The sequence below is a fragment of the Miscanthus floridulus genome, chromosome 7, assembly GCF_019320115.1.
Source record: "Miscanthus floridulus cultivar M001 chromosome 7, ASM1932011v1, whole genome shotgun sequence".
Lineage (NCBI taxonomy): Eukaryota > Viridiplantae > Streptophyta > Magnoliopsida > Poales > Poaceae > Miscanthus > Miscanthus floridulus.
Window position 1 is genome coordinate 33,936,985 of NC_089586.1, and position 16,117 is coordinate 33,953,101.

The 16,117-nt window shown below is 47.7% G+C and overlaps 3 protein-coding genes across 4 annotated transcripts; 1 reads left to right on the forward strand and 2 right to left on the reverse strand.

Moving 5' to 3' along the window:
* Positions 1–366: 366 nt before the first annotated feature.
* On the forward strand, positions 367–1,541 carry LOC136465323 (aspartyl protease family protein At5g10770-like). Its single transcript, XM_066464101.1, has 2 exons — positions 367–664; positions 838–1,541. The coding sequence occupies exons 1-2, from the start codon at positions 367–369 to the stop codon at positions 1,539–1,541; spliced, it is 1,002 nt and encodes a 333-aa protein (XP_066320198.1).
* Positions 1,542–4,529: 2,988 nt separating this feature from the next.
* Positions 4,530–8,198, reverse strand: LOC136463016 (uncharacterized). 2 transcript variants are annotated; one of them, XR_010760875.1, is made up of 9 exons: positions 7,933–8,198; positions 7,678–7,806; positions 7,223–7,338; positions 5,821–5,902; positions 5,624–5,683; positions 5,420–5,527; positions 5,244–5,289; positions 4,803–5,093; positions 4,557–4,688 (listed from the first exon to the last, which is right to left on the reverse strand). XR_010760875.1 is itself a non-coding variant. In XM_066462065.1 (8 exons), exons 1-8 carry the CDS (start codon positions 8,026–8,028, stop codon positions 4,876–4,878), a joined length of 855 nt encoding a protein of 284 aa, XP_066318162.1. In that variant the 5' UTR covers positions 8,029–8,198; the 3' UTR covers positions 4,530–4,875. The 2 variants fall into 2 exon arrangements, 1 of the variants encoding a protein (XP_066318162.1); XM_066462065.1 differs by having other exon boundaries at positions 4,530–5,093.
* A 2,028-nt stretch (positions 8,199–10,226) lies between these two features.
* Positions 10,227–12,932, reverse strand: LOC136463017 (F-box/kelch-repeat protein At1g55270-like). Its single transcript, XM_066462067.1, has 2 exons — positions 12,641–12,932; positions 10,227–11,692 (listed from the first exon to the last, which is right to left on the reverse strand). The coding sequence occupies exons 1-2, from the start codon at positions 12,746–12,748 to the stop codon at positions 10,430–10,432; spliced, it is 1,371 nt and encodes a 456-aa protein (XP_066318164.1). The 5' UTR covers positions 12,749–12,932; the 3' UTR covers positions 10,227–10,429.
* Positions 12,933–16,117: the final 3,185 nt, after the last annotated feature.

Consider the following 16,117-nt stretch of genomic DNA (forward strand, 5'->3'; position numbering starts at 1 on the left):
GGGCTGTCTAGCCACCGCGGATCAGTTTTTTTTAGGGAATTTTTGCTGTGGGACATCACGAAAACGGGTATTTGACTGGAACACACCGCCAAGCGTAGCATTTGCTGAGTACCATTACAAATTCGTGTTTATTTGCCGTAACACACCGCGTCCATTATTTTATTCATTTTTCGTATTCGCGGAGAGAGAAGGTAAGGAAAATGTCGTTTATACCCCCGTCTTCACGCTCCGGTTCACTGATTTTCGGTGGGGGGTTGGAACAGGGCCATGGTCGGCCGCCCATGGAGAAGAAGACGATGCCGCTGCTGCCGCTGCCGGTGGCGCACAAGCACGTGCACGGAGCTCCCTGGGCGGTGTGGCCAGCCCATGGGCACGCTCCCCGGCGGCGCGGCCAGCCCAGGGGCGCTCTCCCCCACGGCGCGGCCAGCCCATGGGCATGCTCCCCAGCGGCGCAGGTGCGCGGCCGGCCTAGGGGCGAGCTCCCCGGCGGCGCGGCCAGCCCAGGGGCGGAGCTCCCCCGCAGCGCAGCCAGCCCAGGGGCGGAGCTCCCAGCAGCGCGGCCAGCCTAGCAGCCGCCGCATCAGCAGGCCAGCACCTCGGCCCCGCCTCACGCCGCCGCCGCTCGCTGCAGCAGCAGGCCACCGCACCACCGCAGCTCGCCACCGTCACAGATTTTTCAGCTGCTCTGCTCAAGTGTAGTGAGAGTGAGAGAGAGAGAGAGAGAGGCGTCCGTCCCACTCCCTCCCATGACTTCATCTCATCTCACGGTTGTCGGTTTTGTTTGCGATGTTCAGGAGCCGTGGGTGGCGCCTCGGTGCTCGAGCTGAGGCACCACAGCTTCAGCTCCGCGCCGGGCCAGTAGCAGGAAGGAGGAGGTGGACGGACTCCGGTCCACCGACGCCGCGCGCGTCTCGTCGCTGCAACGGCGCATCGACAAGTACAACAGGCTGATCACCACCTCGTCGACCGCGGCGGCGGCGGTGGCGGTGACCGCGTCCAAGGCACAGGTGCCCGTCACCTCGGGCGCGAAGCTCCGGACGCTCAACTACGTGGCCACCGTCGGGCTGGGCGACGGCGAGGCCACGGTGATCGTGGACACAGCCAGCGAGCTGACCTGGGTGCAGTGCGCGCCGTGCGAGTCGTGCCACGACCAGCAGGGCCCGCTCTTCGACCCGTCCTCGTCGCCGTCCTACGCCGCGGTGCCGTGCAACTCCTCCTCCTGCGACGCGCTGCAGCTGGCCATGGGCGGCATGTCGGGCGCCGCGGCGTGCAGCGGCGCCGACGGCGGCCAGGACCAGCAGCAGCCGGCGGCGGCCTGCAGCTACACGCTCAGCTACCGCGACGGCTCCTACTCCCGCGGCGTCCTGGCGCACGACAGGCTGAGCCTGGCCGGGGAGGTCATCGATGGCTTCGTGTTTGGCTGCGGCACCAGCAACCAGGGCCCGCCGTTCGGCGGCACGTCTGGCCTCATGGGGCTCGGCCGGAGCCAGCTCTCGCTCGTCTCCCAGACCATGGACCAGTTCGGCGGCGTCTTCTCCTAGCAGCCGCCGCTCGCCGCATCAGCAGGCCAGCACCTCGGCCCCGCCTCACGCCGCCGCCTCTCGCTGCAGCAGCAGGCCACCGCACCACCGCAGCTCGCCACCGACCGGCCGGCCGGAGAGCCCCGACCGGGTCTTCCCCACGCGCGCCCCCCTGCGCTGCTGCCTTGCTCAGCCATGGCTGTGTTCGGAGAAGGAAGAAAGTCCATTTGCAGAGAAAAGGTGCGGCTAGGTTCCTACAGGGCTGCGAAACGTGGTCCGGTTCGACCAAATTGAGTCTGGCTCGACCAAGTGCGGTCCAAGGGGCATCAGTGGTCATTTTACAAATTTTCTCTCTCCCAATCTCTGGAAATAATTATTTTAATCGACGCGGTGTCCACTGGCAAATAAACACGAATTTGGAATGTTACTCAGCAAATGCTACGCTTGGCGGTGTGTTCCAGCCAAATACCCGTTTTCGCGATGTCCCACGGCAAAAATTCCCTTTTTTTATAATAGAGCTCTTCTTCAACACACGCATTAAAAAGAAAAAAGTTACCTATCATTATATTTATCTTTACTTTTTTTTCAAATGGCCTACCAATAACATTAAAATCTCCATCAATTAAAAGTAGTTTGTCATTAAAATTGCACAAAGTGCAACACTGGATTGTCGTTCCTAATAAATCGGCCGTTGCCGTTGTTTAAATTCAATGGTTCGGTACTGGGTCGCTGTCCGGTCGTGCTTTGCCGGCCGCATCGATCAAAAGCTCTCGTACGACGACGCATGGTATAGGGTCCGCGTCAGGCCACACGCACCTCGTCGTCCGTGGCTGATGATCATGCATTCTTTCTCCGCGGAAAACTACCACGCACTGGATCACTCTCTTCTCTTCGCTCTCGAGTCAAATATAGGGTCAGCATGGGTTGGTAATTACCGTGGATAGAAGGATATGCTTTCACCGTTATCATTTACGGAATTACCGTGGTAAAGGCAAACCGAGCTCCAATCTTTTCTCATCCAAACCTCAATTCGCCAACGATACTCCACCGCGGGCGAATGTCCCGCATCCAGACGCCAGACGCAACGTGGTCTCACAGTGTCCATGTATTGTATACTTCCATTAGATACTTAGGTAAAAAAATATCCCACTCTGCAAGCTGGCTCTTCTACCAGATCCAGTCGAATCCCACTTTCCCCGAGTCCACGGCGTCGACCGCCTCCTAGCCCCACGCTCCGTGCACGAGGCCTTCAACCGCCGCCGCAGCCTGGCGTCGATCTCCGCGGCTCTCCCGACGGGTGCCCCCGAGGTGAACGGCGCACACACCGCCTCCCCAGGAAGCCCGGGCCTATCCCTGGACCCACGCGCACTGCTGGGTGCCCCCGCCGGCGCTTCCCGTGTGGGACGCCATGGCACCAGGCCCCGCCATTGCACCAGCGCGGGCACCTGGTCCAGGATCCGGGACGCACCGCTTTGGTAGGCAGGGCATGTGAAGGACTTCATCCAGACGCTGCTGTTGTACTGCTGCTCTCCTCCGTGACCGCACCCCAGCCCTCATTTGCCCCTACCTCCTGCTCGGCTACCTCGAGGCTTGCTTGACAAAGTGGTCGCCGCCCACTATAGTGTCACGCTTGACATGTTGCAAGCGTATGTTTCAAGTGTTTCAGTTATTTCAGAGGTATGTTGCAAGTATTTCATGTGGATGTTGCATATGTTGCAATGGTTGTACACTTATGTTGCAAACGTCTGTTTTTTTAGACATATGTTGCAAGTGTGTTTATTTGGATGTTGCATGTGTTTCACACATGTGATGCATGTGCTTTTATCTAGATGTTGCATATATTTTGCAATTGCTTTCAAGCGTTTTCATGTGTTTTTACAAGTGTTTCAGACGTATGATGCAAGTGTTTCAACTATTTTGAACGCATGTTGCAAATGTTTCATTTGGATGTTTCAAAAGTAGATTGGGTGTTGCATCTCTCTGCTCGCCTTGGGTGTAGGCCCGCGTGGGGGCGCGCGGCGTGGGTGGGGCACAAGTCGTTCGAGTGGCGCAGAACCCGAGCTAGTGGGGCGTGCGGCATGGAGCAGGCACGAGGCGTGGGGAGCAGCAGGCGGCGTGGGTCTGGCGTGGGGGCGAGCGACCTGAGTGGGGCACGAGTTGTTCGAGTGGCGCAGAACCCGAGTGAGCGGGGCGTGCGACACATAGCAGGCGCAGGGCGCGGGGAGCAGCGTCCGGACAGGGCCTAGGGCCGAACATCCAGGCGCTAGCTTGTCCGATTCGCCAACCGTGTATTCTTTTTTTTTTTTTGTGACAAGTTCCAACCGTGTATTCTTTGAATATTTCTTCCACAGTTGAGTACCACACTATTGTATTGCACTACCACGTAGTCGCATCAGGTTGCAGTGACACATGATAGCATACATAGTCATAGTTGTTCTTGTTCATGAGCATTCTTTTTTTTCACCATAAACACAAAATCATGAAATCCACCCGGTCGCCAACCTTTTTTTTTTCTCCCGTGGGCAGGAAAACACATTTGAGATGGAAGGAGGATAATTTAGGGTGCCACTAAATTTGGGGCGTTGGATAAGAATAAGATTATTGTTGGAGTTTCTTTTGGTATAAACCTTTTTTTTTACAATAGGAAGTTAAATATGAACACTCTTGGAGATAGTTGTATCTAAAGTAACAATTTACCACCCGCTTGATTGAGTAGCATTTTTTTAGCGTCATAGCCACTATTCACACTCCCTCAATCACCAAAAATGTCATTCCAAAACCTATACTATGAAAATATATTTCATGATGAATGTAATAACACTTAGTTAATATTATAAATATCATTCCTTTTTTTTAATAAACTTAGTCAAATGTCAGGTGGTTTGAAACTAGAATGACATTCTTTTGGGGCAGATGAGAACGAGCAATTGCCACTCGAAGATTGTCATAATGCGCAAACATTTTCGTTTTCCAAATGTATCCACTTGAAAGGGCACCTCATGAACATACAGCTTAAAAAAAAGTGCCATCGACATACAGATTAGGACAGGAAATTATTACAGGGGAGAAAACAACTGAAGAATTTTCGCAATCATAGTTTCCAGTAATTTCCACGCTAATACATCACAAAAAGCGAACATTCAAGCACCTACAGTCCAACCAGTTAGCCTAAAGATCAAAATTTCAGTATGAGTTCCCTGCAATTTCAGTTGACCAGAACATCCTAGAATCAAACGGCCTCCTACATAGTGAAAGACGGGGGAAAAAAATTATTGGTAATACCTGTGTGCAACAACCGTGCTGCCATATACTATACTTGGATGCGAAAAATGCAATGAGATTCTTTCAGTGGATGTCAATGCTGGATCTGCTTTAGCTTTTCTTCTTGGTTTTCATAATCTTCAAGCCTCTTCAACCACCGCAAACCGAGATCACAGCCTGCCTCAGCTGCAATTTGAAACTGTTCTTTAGCTAGCTTTATTGGATCCTGCTGCAGGTTCCTTTTCCTCATTTTCCCAGTTGATGGACTCTTGCCTGAGTTGAATCTCGTAATCACTTCAGGTATTTCAACACCTGAAAACAATTGCAATGTTAGGTGGAATGAATAATTAATTTGTAATAAGATGTTACATGCTTTAGAATGCCAAAAATAACCAATATTCCACAATCAATGATACAATAATGGTAACTAAGTTACCCAGACTCTATAGTTATCTCACAAACCTTTAAGAAGCAAGGATCCATATGCGACAGCAGCACCAGCATGTCCCTGGTGATGGTCAGAGTTCAAGTCTCAGAACACAAACCACAATCAAGTTATGTATACGAGAAACTGAACTTTGAGCATGTAATTCATATCATACTATCAATTATTTAGTTTTGTTGGAAAAACTTGACACCTTTTCTGAAGCTCTATGAAAACACCACAACGCGGAAGCTATATCTCTCTTAACACAGTCCCCAGTTAGATATACAGCACCGAGAAGATATAAAGCGCCAGGGTGCAGCTGCAATCAAGGACTCAGGTCAAAATAAAATAGTCCTGACAAATGGCATGTCAGAAAGCACAGGATCAGCATTCAGGTAAGCAGCATACTGCATACCTGATCAACAGCTTGCTCAATGTAATGGAAAGCCTGTTGATCTGACTGAACATAGTCATTCTACAAGAGCAACAGAGAAAAAAACATCCATTAAAATGAACACAAATTCCATGAATATCAAATGGCCATTGCCTAACAAAAAACTAGGTGATTGAACCCAATGAGCGGAAGGGACAGGGGGTATGAACTGTGAAAACCTCAATTCTTAGTCGACATCCAAGTTCATACTGTGCATCTGGATCACCCATATTTGCAGCTTCAACCAACAAAGCAGCACCACTGCACACATGAAAAGGGAGCAGATTTTAATTCACATGGAATTCAATTGAGTCCACAGCATGTATCATGAGATGGCAGCAACAAAAACAAATGTTCCAAAAAGAAGACAGCCATAGGCAAGGTCGATTTTACTTCCTATAGTATTTTGTGGCCTAATCGTGTGAGCAGATTTTAAGATGGTCCAACTTCAGCCCCATCTCTTGCAATTTGTTTTTATGTCGAGTTGCTAATCCCAAGGCACTTGTCTCCCAATGTAATTCAATTGAATGCTGAGGTAGCAAATTTGAAGCAACTAAATGGTGCATAATACTATTCTTGCGTGCTCAACATAAATATATTGTTCGCAGCAACCTACAACAGCCAAATCTCAACCACTTCAAACAGACTACACAATAGTGATTAGTGAATGGTGATTGCGGATTACTATTGAGGCTTCTCACAGCTTGTGGGTTACTGATGAGATTTCAACCACTTACTATTTCTCTAATGCTACCCTATAGCTTGTAACCATTGATCAAGATCCTTAGGCATAGTTGCATCACAGTACAAAACTCGGCACTTCTATACACTAAACTTTCAATTGCAGTGACACTTTTTGGATGGAAATAGGACACAAATAGTTGTCTAGCATAAAACATGTGCTGCTCAGCATACTAGCTATATCAATAACAAAATCAGTATGTGAATGCATGGCTTAAACAAATTGCGAGGCCTAAAAAAGAATTTAACTAATTATAACACTGTTAAATTTTGAAATAGACTTACGAAAGTCTTGTTAACTACTCCCTCCGTCCCAAATTATAAGATGTTTTGGCTTTTCGAGATACGTTGCATTTGCTATGCATATAGATATACACTATGTCTAGATACATAGTAAAAACAATACAATGTATCTAGAAAAGCTAAAACATCTTATAATTTGGAACGGATTTAGTAACTCTGATAGATATTAGGCACATATGAATCAGTTGCCAACTCTGCTAGCTAATTCACAACCCTAGAAAATGATACATAGTGGTATCATATGGCAGAAAACATATGATGAGCAGCATGCCTGCTAATGTAGGATGCATAATCAATATCGAGTTTCTGAAACCATAACACTGATAATTGTTCTACCATGCACTCATCATTGGTTTAGGACTCAATCAACTTAAAAGAAATATGTAAAAGACTTGTCAAAACAACAAAAGCATTGATGAAACTATTTTCGTGCATTTCCATGTTCCTGGAAGCAATAAAACAGAACATAGCAGCAACATAATTTATATGACAAAAAATCAGCACTACATTAGAATTACAAGAAGTAAAGTTACTCACACTGCCTTACAAGCTCCAGGAACATGATACTTGAAATGCATTTTGCCCAGCCAATACCTCGCATGTGTATTATCATTGTCAATCTCCAAAGCCAGCTCAAAGTTTTCCTTAGCGCCCTTTAGACATGAAAGTTTTGTAAAACGAGATATTAAGACATTACTTTAAAAAAACAGTGTCAATCAGGTGGCCATGAGAGGTACACTTAGAAGGTTAAAGCGGGTTAAAGAACAAGGTCAGTGTAATCATCTGGTGGAATATCTCCATTCCACAACTCCAGCTGATTAATTCAGGGAATACTAGTGAACTCGTTACCCCAAGTTCTCTGCCAATGCTGGAGATATCACAAATTTCACCTACTAGGCTACAATCAATGAACCTTTTTGAGTGGATTAGGTGCTCCCTCATCTTATTGTGGAGAAATGGGGGCAGAAAGGAAGATAAACCCTAAGCCGTACCCTTAGAAGCGGGATGAGGCGCTTGTCGTTGCGGTCGGCGTAGTCGATGACGCGGTCGACCTCCTGGAGCGCACTCCATCCCTTGGCCACCAGCTCCATCGCCTTCTTGTTCCTGTCGTGCATCCACCTCTGCAACCAGACACCAAAATACGAAATAAACCGCGTCAGCATTTCTGCTCGTCACCAGCGCCACCAGTATAAAACGTGGCTATCATCAGATGAGATCCACCCACGGCCCACTCGACGCGCCCTAACCTGTGGGTTCAGTGCGGCGGCGAGCTGACTGGCGCGCATGGAAGAAGACGAAGACGAGGCGGCGGCGGACAGCCGCCGCGCTGACGCCGCGAGCATGACGGCGTGTTGGCCGAGGAGAGCGGCGCAGAGGCCTAGGCGCGGGCTACAGCTGGTGCTCTTGGCGGCGACGCCACCCCGCACTACCGTCGTATTCGTCTTCTTCCAGCGGCTGCGGGCGAGGGGAGCGTGGAAGCGGTGGGGGGAGCGGCCGCTCAGGCCATCGACAGCCTGAGTCGCTGACCGGTGGCCCCGCGTGAGACTTCGAAGCTACACGCTCGCCGGATTCATGGGCCGGGCCGGGCTGAGCTTACTCGAGACCCGAAATTGTACCGTGACACGGGACCGGTTATGCGGACCTTGATTTTCCCCATCAAGCTCCAAAATTGGTATATATTGCCTCTCAACTTTCAAAAATCTTTAAACTATCTCCCTTCTAGGGTTAGAAGTGGTTTCAAGGCAATTTAATCTTTTTGAGTTAAAAAATTTCTCGCAAATACCTTATAAGATTTTTAAACCACGAAAAATGAAAGTTTCTAAAAAATATGAGAAAATTATAGGGATATATTGAGAAGATCCAAATAAAATATTTGGAGCTTGTGAAAAATATCTCCAAAAGCTTTTAAAAACTATAATTAACTCTAGGGACATATGAAAATATCTAGAAAATCTAAAAAAATCTTGAACATTCTAATTGATGTCTAAGGGCATTCCAAAACTTTCCATAACAAAAATGTGAGTTGGAACCAACAATAACATTGCATACATTTAATTTTAATGCTGTTGTGAAAAGTTTCTAAAACATATTTATATATTGATAAAACGTCTTGAGAATTTTCCAAATTTTCTATATATTTTTCCGTTTTTTTCTAAACCTAAATCTATTCTTAGAAGCTTTCGTAAATAATTTTAAGAGCTTTAAAATTTTTATTTGGGTTTGTCGTATCCTGATCTATCTCTAAGATTTTTCTCAAAAAAATTTAGAAGCTTAAAGACATTTTATTTGGTTTGGTCGTGTCCTAATCTATCTCTATTCCAAATTAAAAGATGTTTTGGCTTTTAAAGTTACATAATTTTTGTTATGCACTTAGATATACACCATGCCTAGATACATGGTAAAATTGATATATTTAGAAAAGCCAAAACGTCTTATAGTTTGAAATGGAGGGATTATCTTTTATGAGCGAGATTTTGAAAATGATTGGAGGAACCCAACAAATATACTCCCAACTTTTTTAGCTACTTGGAAAGCTTATTGATTTTACCAGTGGTTTTCATGGAACTATTAGAGATGCTCTTATACAATGACTTGGAGTTAATAAAGATCTTCACGAACCGATCGTCGATCATTGAGGCGACCTTTACCTATCCCTGTAAAGTCATCGTTTTGGGATAAAATATAGAGTCAGGGCTTCTTTGGATCCATACAACTAAAAGTTGAGGATCTATTGGATTCTCAGGTAATGTCTTACCTATCACCTAGCTAACAGTTACTGTTTTTTCCTAACTAACACAACTAACAGTTAGCTGGGTGGATCCAAACGGTACATTGGCATGCCATGGAGAGTTGGTATGCCAATGTAGCCTTCAAATCCAAACGGTACATTGGCATGCCATGGAGAGTTGGTATATCCTTCAAAAATGTGCGTTAGCCTTCTACACAGGCATGCCACATATGCAGGCATATGATAATTATTAATATTTGGAGCTTGTGCAGCACAAATATCCTAAAAAATTTGTTCCCATGGGGAGTCTAGCCTAGAACTTGAGGTGCTACTGAGCCTCTCACCTTTGAACTAGTTTGGGGATTGTTGGTGCAATTTGCTTCTTATGTTATAATATGCTAAAAAGAAGTATACTTATGTTATCTTATATGGATACGGATTTTCTGTTGTCATAATCTTCTTCAATATCAGAGTGGTTGATTGCATGAATTTTCTATTTGTTGTCCATGGTCCTTAGTCCTACGATAACACTCGTCCAACCGCTCCACTCTACAGTGATACGGACTGCATTGCTAACGTCAAGGAAAGGTATTTTGAGTATTGATTTTATCAGAAGAAAAATACAAGATGATCCTATTCTCAGATGTGAGGGCATGAGAATGAGACCAGAAGATCCATGGCTGCACCTAATTCCGGACGTTGACCTGGGACAACTTGTCAGGTCGGGAACACCTGGTTTAATGGTCACTTACCAGGTCAAGTCTTCTCTTGAAGATACAGCGACTGAAGGAAATAAGAAAACAAAAAAAAAAGTGTATAATGTGATCATATCAATCTGTACACTGTATATCATATAAACTGTACGTGTACAACGATCACATCCTTCAGATGCCTGTAATTCTCGCGTTTTAGTACTCTTAAGCAAACATGGAGAATTCTTCCTCATGTACTTTTTCAGTGTGTGATTTTAATTCTAGTAACTTCGAAGCATAATAACTCATGGAGCAGCAAGTCAGCTAGGCCTCAAGAACTTGGCAGTGGAGGATGTTGTTCTTGGCGCGGCTGCGGCCAGCGAGGTTGGACAGCAGGCCCGTGACGAAGCTCTTGGTACGCGCTTTGCCGGCGAGGGTCTGCCACCGCTGGTTTCCTGCCCCGGCCGCGACGTCGACGGCCGAGACGCTCATGTCGTTGCGGACGACGCAGAGCCTTCCGTGGAGGGCGACAATGGCGGCCGCCTCCGCCGCCTGGGAGCTCCCTCGGTGCTGCTTGCTGTCGACGCAGGTGGTCCACGCGTCCGCAGCCTCGTCGTAGGCCCTCAACCGGCAGCCGTCCTTGCAGTCGGCAGCGTAGAGCCGGCCGTCGACGCACGCGCTGGGGCTCCGCCAGCCGGTGACCATGCCGTCGAGGACGACGGACCACGCGTCGGCCTCCGGGGAGTACGCCTGGCTCAGCACCTGCTGCTGCTGCGCGCCTATGCCCTTCACGTACCACCGCCCGCCGTGCACCGCGCTGACGAACGGCGCCATCGGCGCGGCCATCTCAGCCACGAAGCACCACCGGTTCTTGGCCGGGTCGAACACCTCGGCGGACCTGAGCCCTCCCCCGCCACCGCCGCCGCCGCTCTCTCCGCCCGCGACGTACAGGCGGTTGCCCATGACGCACACGTCGAAGCACTGCCGGCAGCGCAGCATGTCCGGCGCGCGGTGCCACCGGTTGCTTCGTGCGCTGTAGAACACCACCCGGCGCATGGCGGCGCCGCCCCTGCGTGGGTCCCTGCCGCCGAGCAGGTACAGGTGGCAGCCGCCGAGCACGGCGCAGCCGAACCCGTCGGCCTCCGCGTACTCGCGCGGCACGGGCGGCAGCGCGCGCCACGCGCCGCGCGACGGGTCGAGCACGTCCCACGACACGCGCCCGTCCCTGCCGTCGCGCTTCACGGCGTACAGCCACTGCTCCGCGAGCCCGAGCCGCCGGCGGAGGCCGTAGAAGTAGTTGCCAGCGAGCAGGCGGCACCACTTCCGGCACACCAGCCTCAGCTTCCAGTGGTCAGCTCTGGGCACCCGGATGAGACAGGCAATGGCGAGGTCGTCCGGAAGGCCTGGGAGCAGCGGGCACTGCCCTCCGCGGCTGCTCCGGTCTGCGCCTGTGCTCGGCCGCGGCTTCAGCGGGTGGATGGACGCCCTGAGTCTCGGTTGCACGCACGCCTTGGACACCGGGATTCGCCTCGCCGCGGCGGCGGCGGATGATCTGTCCACCCGGCAAAAGCATGCAGAGCTGTCAACCTGCGGTGAGCCATCACAAGAAACAGAAATTGTTAGGTTGTTCAACAAACTGTCAAGAGGTAGGCCAAATCATAAATAAAAGAAGATTATTATGAACTAGAAGCACCATAAATGGTGTTGTTGGGAATTAAATTGAGTGTGCTTATTTTCCCACAGACGTGATTGGTTCATGAAACTTTGGAGTGATCAGACAAGAGCATGAGACAGACACTGAATGGTGTCATGAAACAGCAACTACTTACTACAGAAGTAGTTGAACAACTACCTTCTGGGGGACCAAGTTTGATGGCATCGCCATGCAAGTTTCACCATGAAGGATCGAAGGGCATTAGCAACGGCGCTGATGATATGTTCACATCAATACATTTTCTCTAGAGGAAGCAGTGGTGACCGTATTATCATGCAACTAAGCAGCTCAATGAATTTTCCGCAGATCAAATGAAAATGATTTGTAAACTGAATTCACTTGTTCTACTCTGCTTAGAATTATGTGCGATTACATTAAAAAAAGCATAATCTTTTCTAGAAGAACGTCAATAATTCTCAGATGGAAAAGTCGCCGTAAGAAAATATCTAGATGCTCATACTGACAGACTCTAACAGACTTCCATCTGAGTTCAGAACAAGATTGCTTGGCCATTTTTTCCTCGTGTGTTTATTCTGAATTAGATTATAATTCTATGAAGTCCAACCGACCAAAATACCTTCAAAGTGATCGATGGATGGGAAAATACAGTATGGTGAACTGATTGTCTGTCTGACTAAGAACAACAGGCTTACCGTTACAGGCCAGAACCCAGAAACATCGTCAGAGATTTCCAAAAACCTGCTCGACTAAAGCAATCCAACGATGACATGTATGCAGATAAGCAAGGAATATATGTAATCCATGAGATGAACAGAAGCAGAGGAGGAGAGGGACAGAGAGGGAAAGAAAGAGAGACTCACCAACGAAGCTGCTCTGTTCCTTCTGTCCATGTCTGCTCCTGAACCAACGAATCGACAAGCTGTCTGCAGCTGCAAGAAGTCAAGAACCACCCGATCACCACCGGACATCACACCATTGCTATCCCCAGCCTCTCCGTTGGCAAATGGCAGCCTCAACCGGAGTCTCCCAACCAGAAACTCCTTCCAGCACCCTGCTGCCTTTCTGCTTCTGCAATTGCGAGGACGAAGACGAGAAAGAACAAAGAAGTATCGACTGGCGACTGGTGACCCCAAATGGAGGCCGCACCTCGCATTAAAGCCTGGCTTGTGTGCCTGCCAGTGGACAGTGCCGGTCCTAGTATTTTAAGGGCCTTGGCGAAATTATCGCGACGGCCCCTCTCGATAAATATTTCTTAGGTAACATTCTAAAATTCTAACACCTGACCTAAATTACAAGAAAAACATAACTATATGAGTACAAAGTACTAGACAAAAATTGAACAAGAAAAAAAAACCTAGGGCCTAGACAATTTGGATATGAACTTATTCAGAACCAAGATTCATAAATCACAAAAAGGGTAGAAGGCAATAACCAAGATCAGATGTCGTCGTCTTCGTCGAACCCTGCTTCAGCTGCCTGGTCACCGCCGTCGTCTGGAACGCCGTCGTCTGGCTTCTGGAAGACGGGAACTCAAGCATCGGTGTCTCGGTGATCTGCGCTGGTGATCGCGTGGTGAACTGGTGATCGGCGCTGCGTCTCTCGCAGTCTCCCGTCTCGCCAGAAGTCCGGAAGTCGCGACTCGCGATCGCTATGTGTGCGTGTGCGGGTGTTGGCGGCTCGGCTCCTTGCCTCCCGGAAAGAAAGAGGCCGACGACTTTTTTTTTATGATGGGCCGCTGCATCTTCTCATTAATCTTAAATCCTAATGGACTATAGCTAAAGGGTATGGAGTATTATATACTTGGGCTTGGGCCCCCATCCTGCGAGGGCCCTCGGCCGTCGCACCTTCTGCCCACCCCTTAGGGCCGGCACTGCCAGTGGACCCGGTCCGCAGCTGCGGCACACACAGAGCACTCAGGGCAGGGCGCCACCAGGCCCACCACAGCCCACAGGCCCCTTTCCGTTGCTGCCATTTCGTCTCCTTCTCAGTCAACCACTCCTGTTCGTCACGTCTGCATAGCTGATCAGTGCACTCATTGCCCTGAAGATTATCCTCCAGGTCATTTGGGTGCTTGTCACCTGACCAGCTAGCTGTTCTCCTCCTGATGCTGAAAGATGAACTCCTAAATTTTGCAGTGTAACAAACTGCTTTTGTTTCTCCTGCTGGTTGTTTCTTTGTTTGCAGCTGCTCTGAATAGATCAGCAGATAATTAACATTTTTAGCACAAACTCGACGTATGCATGCTTAACAGCTTTAGTTTTTTTGAGGGAAATAGGAGAGGGTGCCCCCTACTGTGCTTTTATTGAATTTTAAAAAACAGAGTACATGTCTTACAAAGGGTCTTCAAGAAACATAGAAAGAAATGAAAAAAATCTGAAGAATTACACATAAACTTCTAGCCATTGAGAAAATAACGGTGCTAAACTGCCTTTTGCTCTTAAAAAAAAGAACAACTTGAGCAAACTCTCTTCTGAAGACTGATCTGCAATGGACAATTGAAGGCTGCACTTGCTTAAATATGGTATCATTTCTAACAGTCCAGATAGACCAAGTCATTGTCACTATAATCTCCAGAAAAAAAGGGAGTCAGAGCTGATTTTTGAAGGACACCAGGGTTCCATATGGATCAGATGGCTGCTGAATAATCAGACCCAGAGTAGCCCAACAAGATTGAGAAAAAGGACAAGCTAGAAACAAATGAATCAGAGATTCTTCCACAGCTGGTTGACAAAGGACACAATTATAATCTTCCAACACCATTCTTTTCCTTCTCAGGAGTTCTCTGGCGCTAAGCCTGTCCTTTAACAATAGCTAGAAGAAAATTTTTCTTTTGTTTTGACAACAGGATTTCCATAGCCAAGAGAAGACAGGATGAACATGCGTGGTACCAGTTAGTTGCACATATGCACATTTTGAAGTAAAAATATTAGAACCCCAGATATACACCCAAGAATCAAATCCTGCTTGCAAGTCTAAGGATTGCACAATGACTGAATGCTGAATAAACTGTTGATAGGCTTCTTTAGATAGTGGCAGATAAAAAAGATCATGGAGAGTAGGTGACTGGCAAACCTGGTGTACAGTGATGTATTTATCCTTCACAAAGGAGAAAAGCTCTGGCATGCTTGTACTGAATGAGAAACCATTCCAAGAATCTAACCAAAAGAAACATGAACACCCATTATTAACAGTGGCCATTGCCATTTGGCCCATTCCCTTGAAAGCAGGTAACAATTTCTGAATATCACGCCACCAGAAGGATCCTTTACGAGTTCTAGATGGTGGCTTACCATTAGAGTATCTAGCTTCCCAAACAAGATGAACCTAAGGGATGTCCAATCCGTTAAAGAACTTATGCAGATTTTTTAGGAGCAAGCTCTGATTCTGAGTTTGTAAATTGATGACTCCCAACCCACCATTTGCCTTTGTGTCACAAATCATTGGCCAAGCTGTCTTTGGTGGCTTCTTATTATTATTTACATCTGAACCACGCCACAGACAATGCTTTCAGAATTTATCAATTTGTTTAATAACAGTCTTTGGAAGTAGATAAGTAGACGTAACAAACGTTGGGAGGGCACTGAACACTGCATTGGTTAGTCGGATGTGGCCAGCTTGACGGAGGATGGTAGAAATACGCTTAACAGCTTTAGTCTTTCTGGATACAGCTAGTTATAGTCGCAGAACTTTCATGAACACGTTCCATTTGTAAGTGATACGTGTGGTGTGACGGCAAAGCGAGAACAGAAGGTCGACGTCGGCCACGGCCACTACGTAACAGAACCTCGAAAAGCAGGAAAGCAGACAAGAGGGAACGGCAAGCGACAGCGTCAATAGTCAGGATCAGGCGAATGCAGAGACGAATACGTGCGCCTAAACTAAGTGTTGGAGACTTGGAGTTCCTTGGAATCAAAACAAGGGGAAACAGGTGAGGTGTGATCGGTGGCCTCACATCGCCGGGAGATGATAGGTCAATTTGCAGGAGCAATCATAATTCATAGGATAGGGCTGCACGGCCAGCATATGATCTCGATGACAATGCGCACCATATTTATTTATTTTTTTCCTTTAAAAAAAGAAGCACAAAGATGCTTTTCAACTAGGGATGGCAATAGCATGAGCTTTCTTCACCCCTGCGGGGAAAACCTTGTAGAGACCATGTTTTCAATAGGTTTGTGGACCAGGTAAAGGTGACCATAATTGTACTATAGCCTATAGGGTAGAAAAAATGTGTTTAATCGATGGTATTTTAGACATTTTGCAAATTGTCTCACCATAAAAGATAGATAAAAAATCATGTCACGTGCTCCCTCCGTTCCAAAGTATAAGATGTTTCG

Excerpts from the sequence above, each read along its gene's own strand:
- LOC136463016 (XM_066462065.1), bottom strand. The coding sequence starts at position 8,028 with ATGCTCGCGGCGTCAGCGCGGCGGCTGTCCGCCGCCGCCTCGTCTTCG. Across the intron at positions 7,807-7,932 it reads CCGCCGCACTGAACCCACAG|AGGTGGATGCACGACAGGAA; the intron begins GTTAGGGCGCGT and ends GTCTGGTTGCAG. Across the intron at positions 5,290-5,419 it reads TTCATAGAGCTTCAGAAAAG|GGACATGCTGGTGCTGCTGT; the intron begins GTGTCAAGTTTT and ends GACCATCACCAG.
- LOC136463017 (XM_066462067.1), bottom strand. The coding sequence starts at position 12,748 with ATGTCCGGTGGTGATCGGGTGGTTCTTGACTTCTTGCAGCTGCAGACA. Across the intron at positions 11,693-12,640 it reads GGAACAGAGCAGCTTCGTTG|GTTGACAGCTCTGCATGCTT; the intron begins GTGAGTCTCTCT and ends GGCTCACCGCAG.
- LOC136465323 (XM_066464101.1), top strand. The coding sequence starts at position 367 with ATGGGCACGCTCCCCGGCGGCGCGGCCAGCCCAGGGGCGCTCTCCCCC. Across the intron at positions 665-837 it reads CACCACCGCAGCTCGCCACC|CTTCAGCTCCGCGCCGGGCC; the intron begins GTCACAGATTTT and ends GAGGCACCACAG.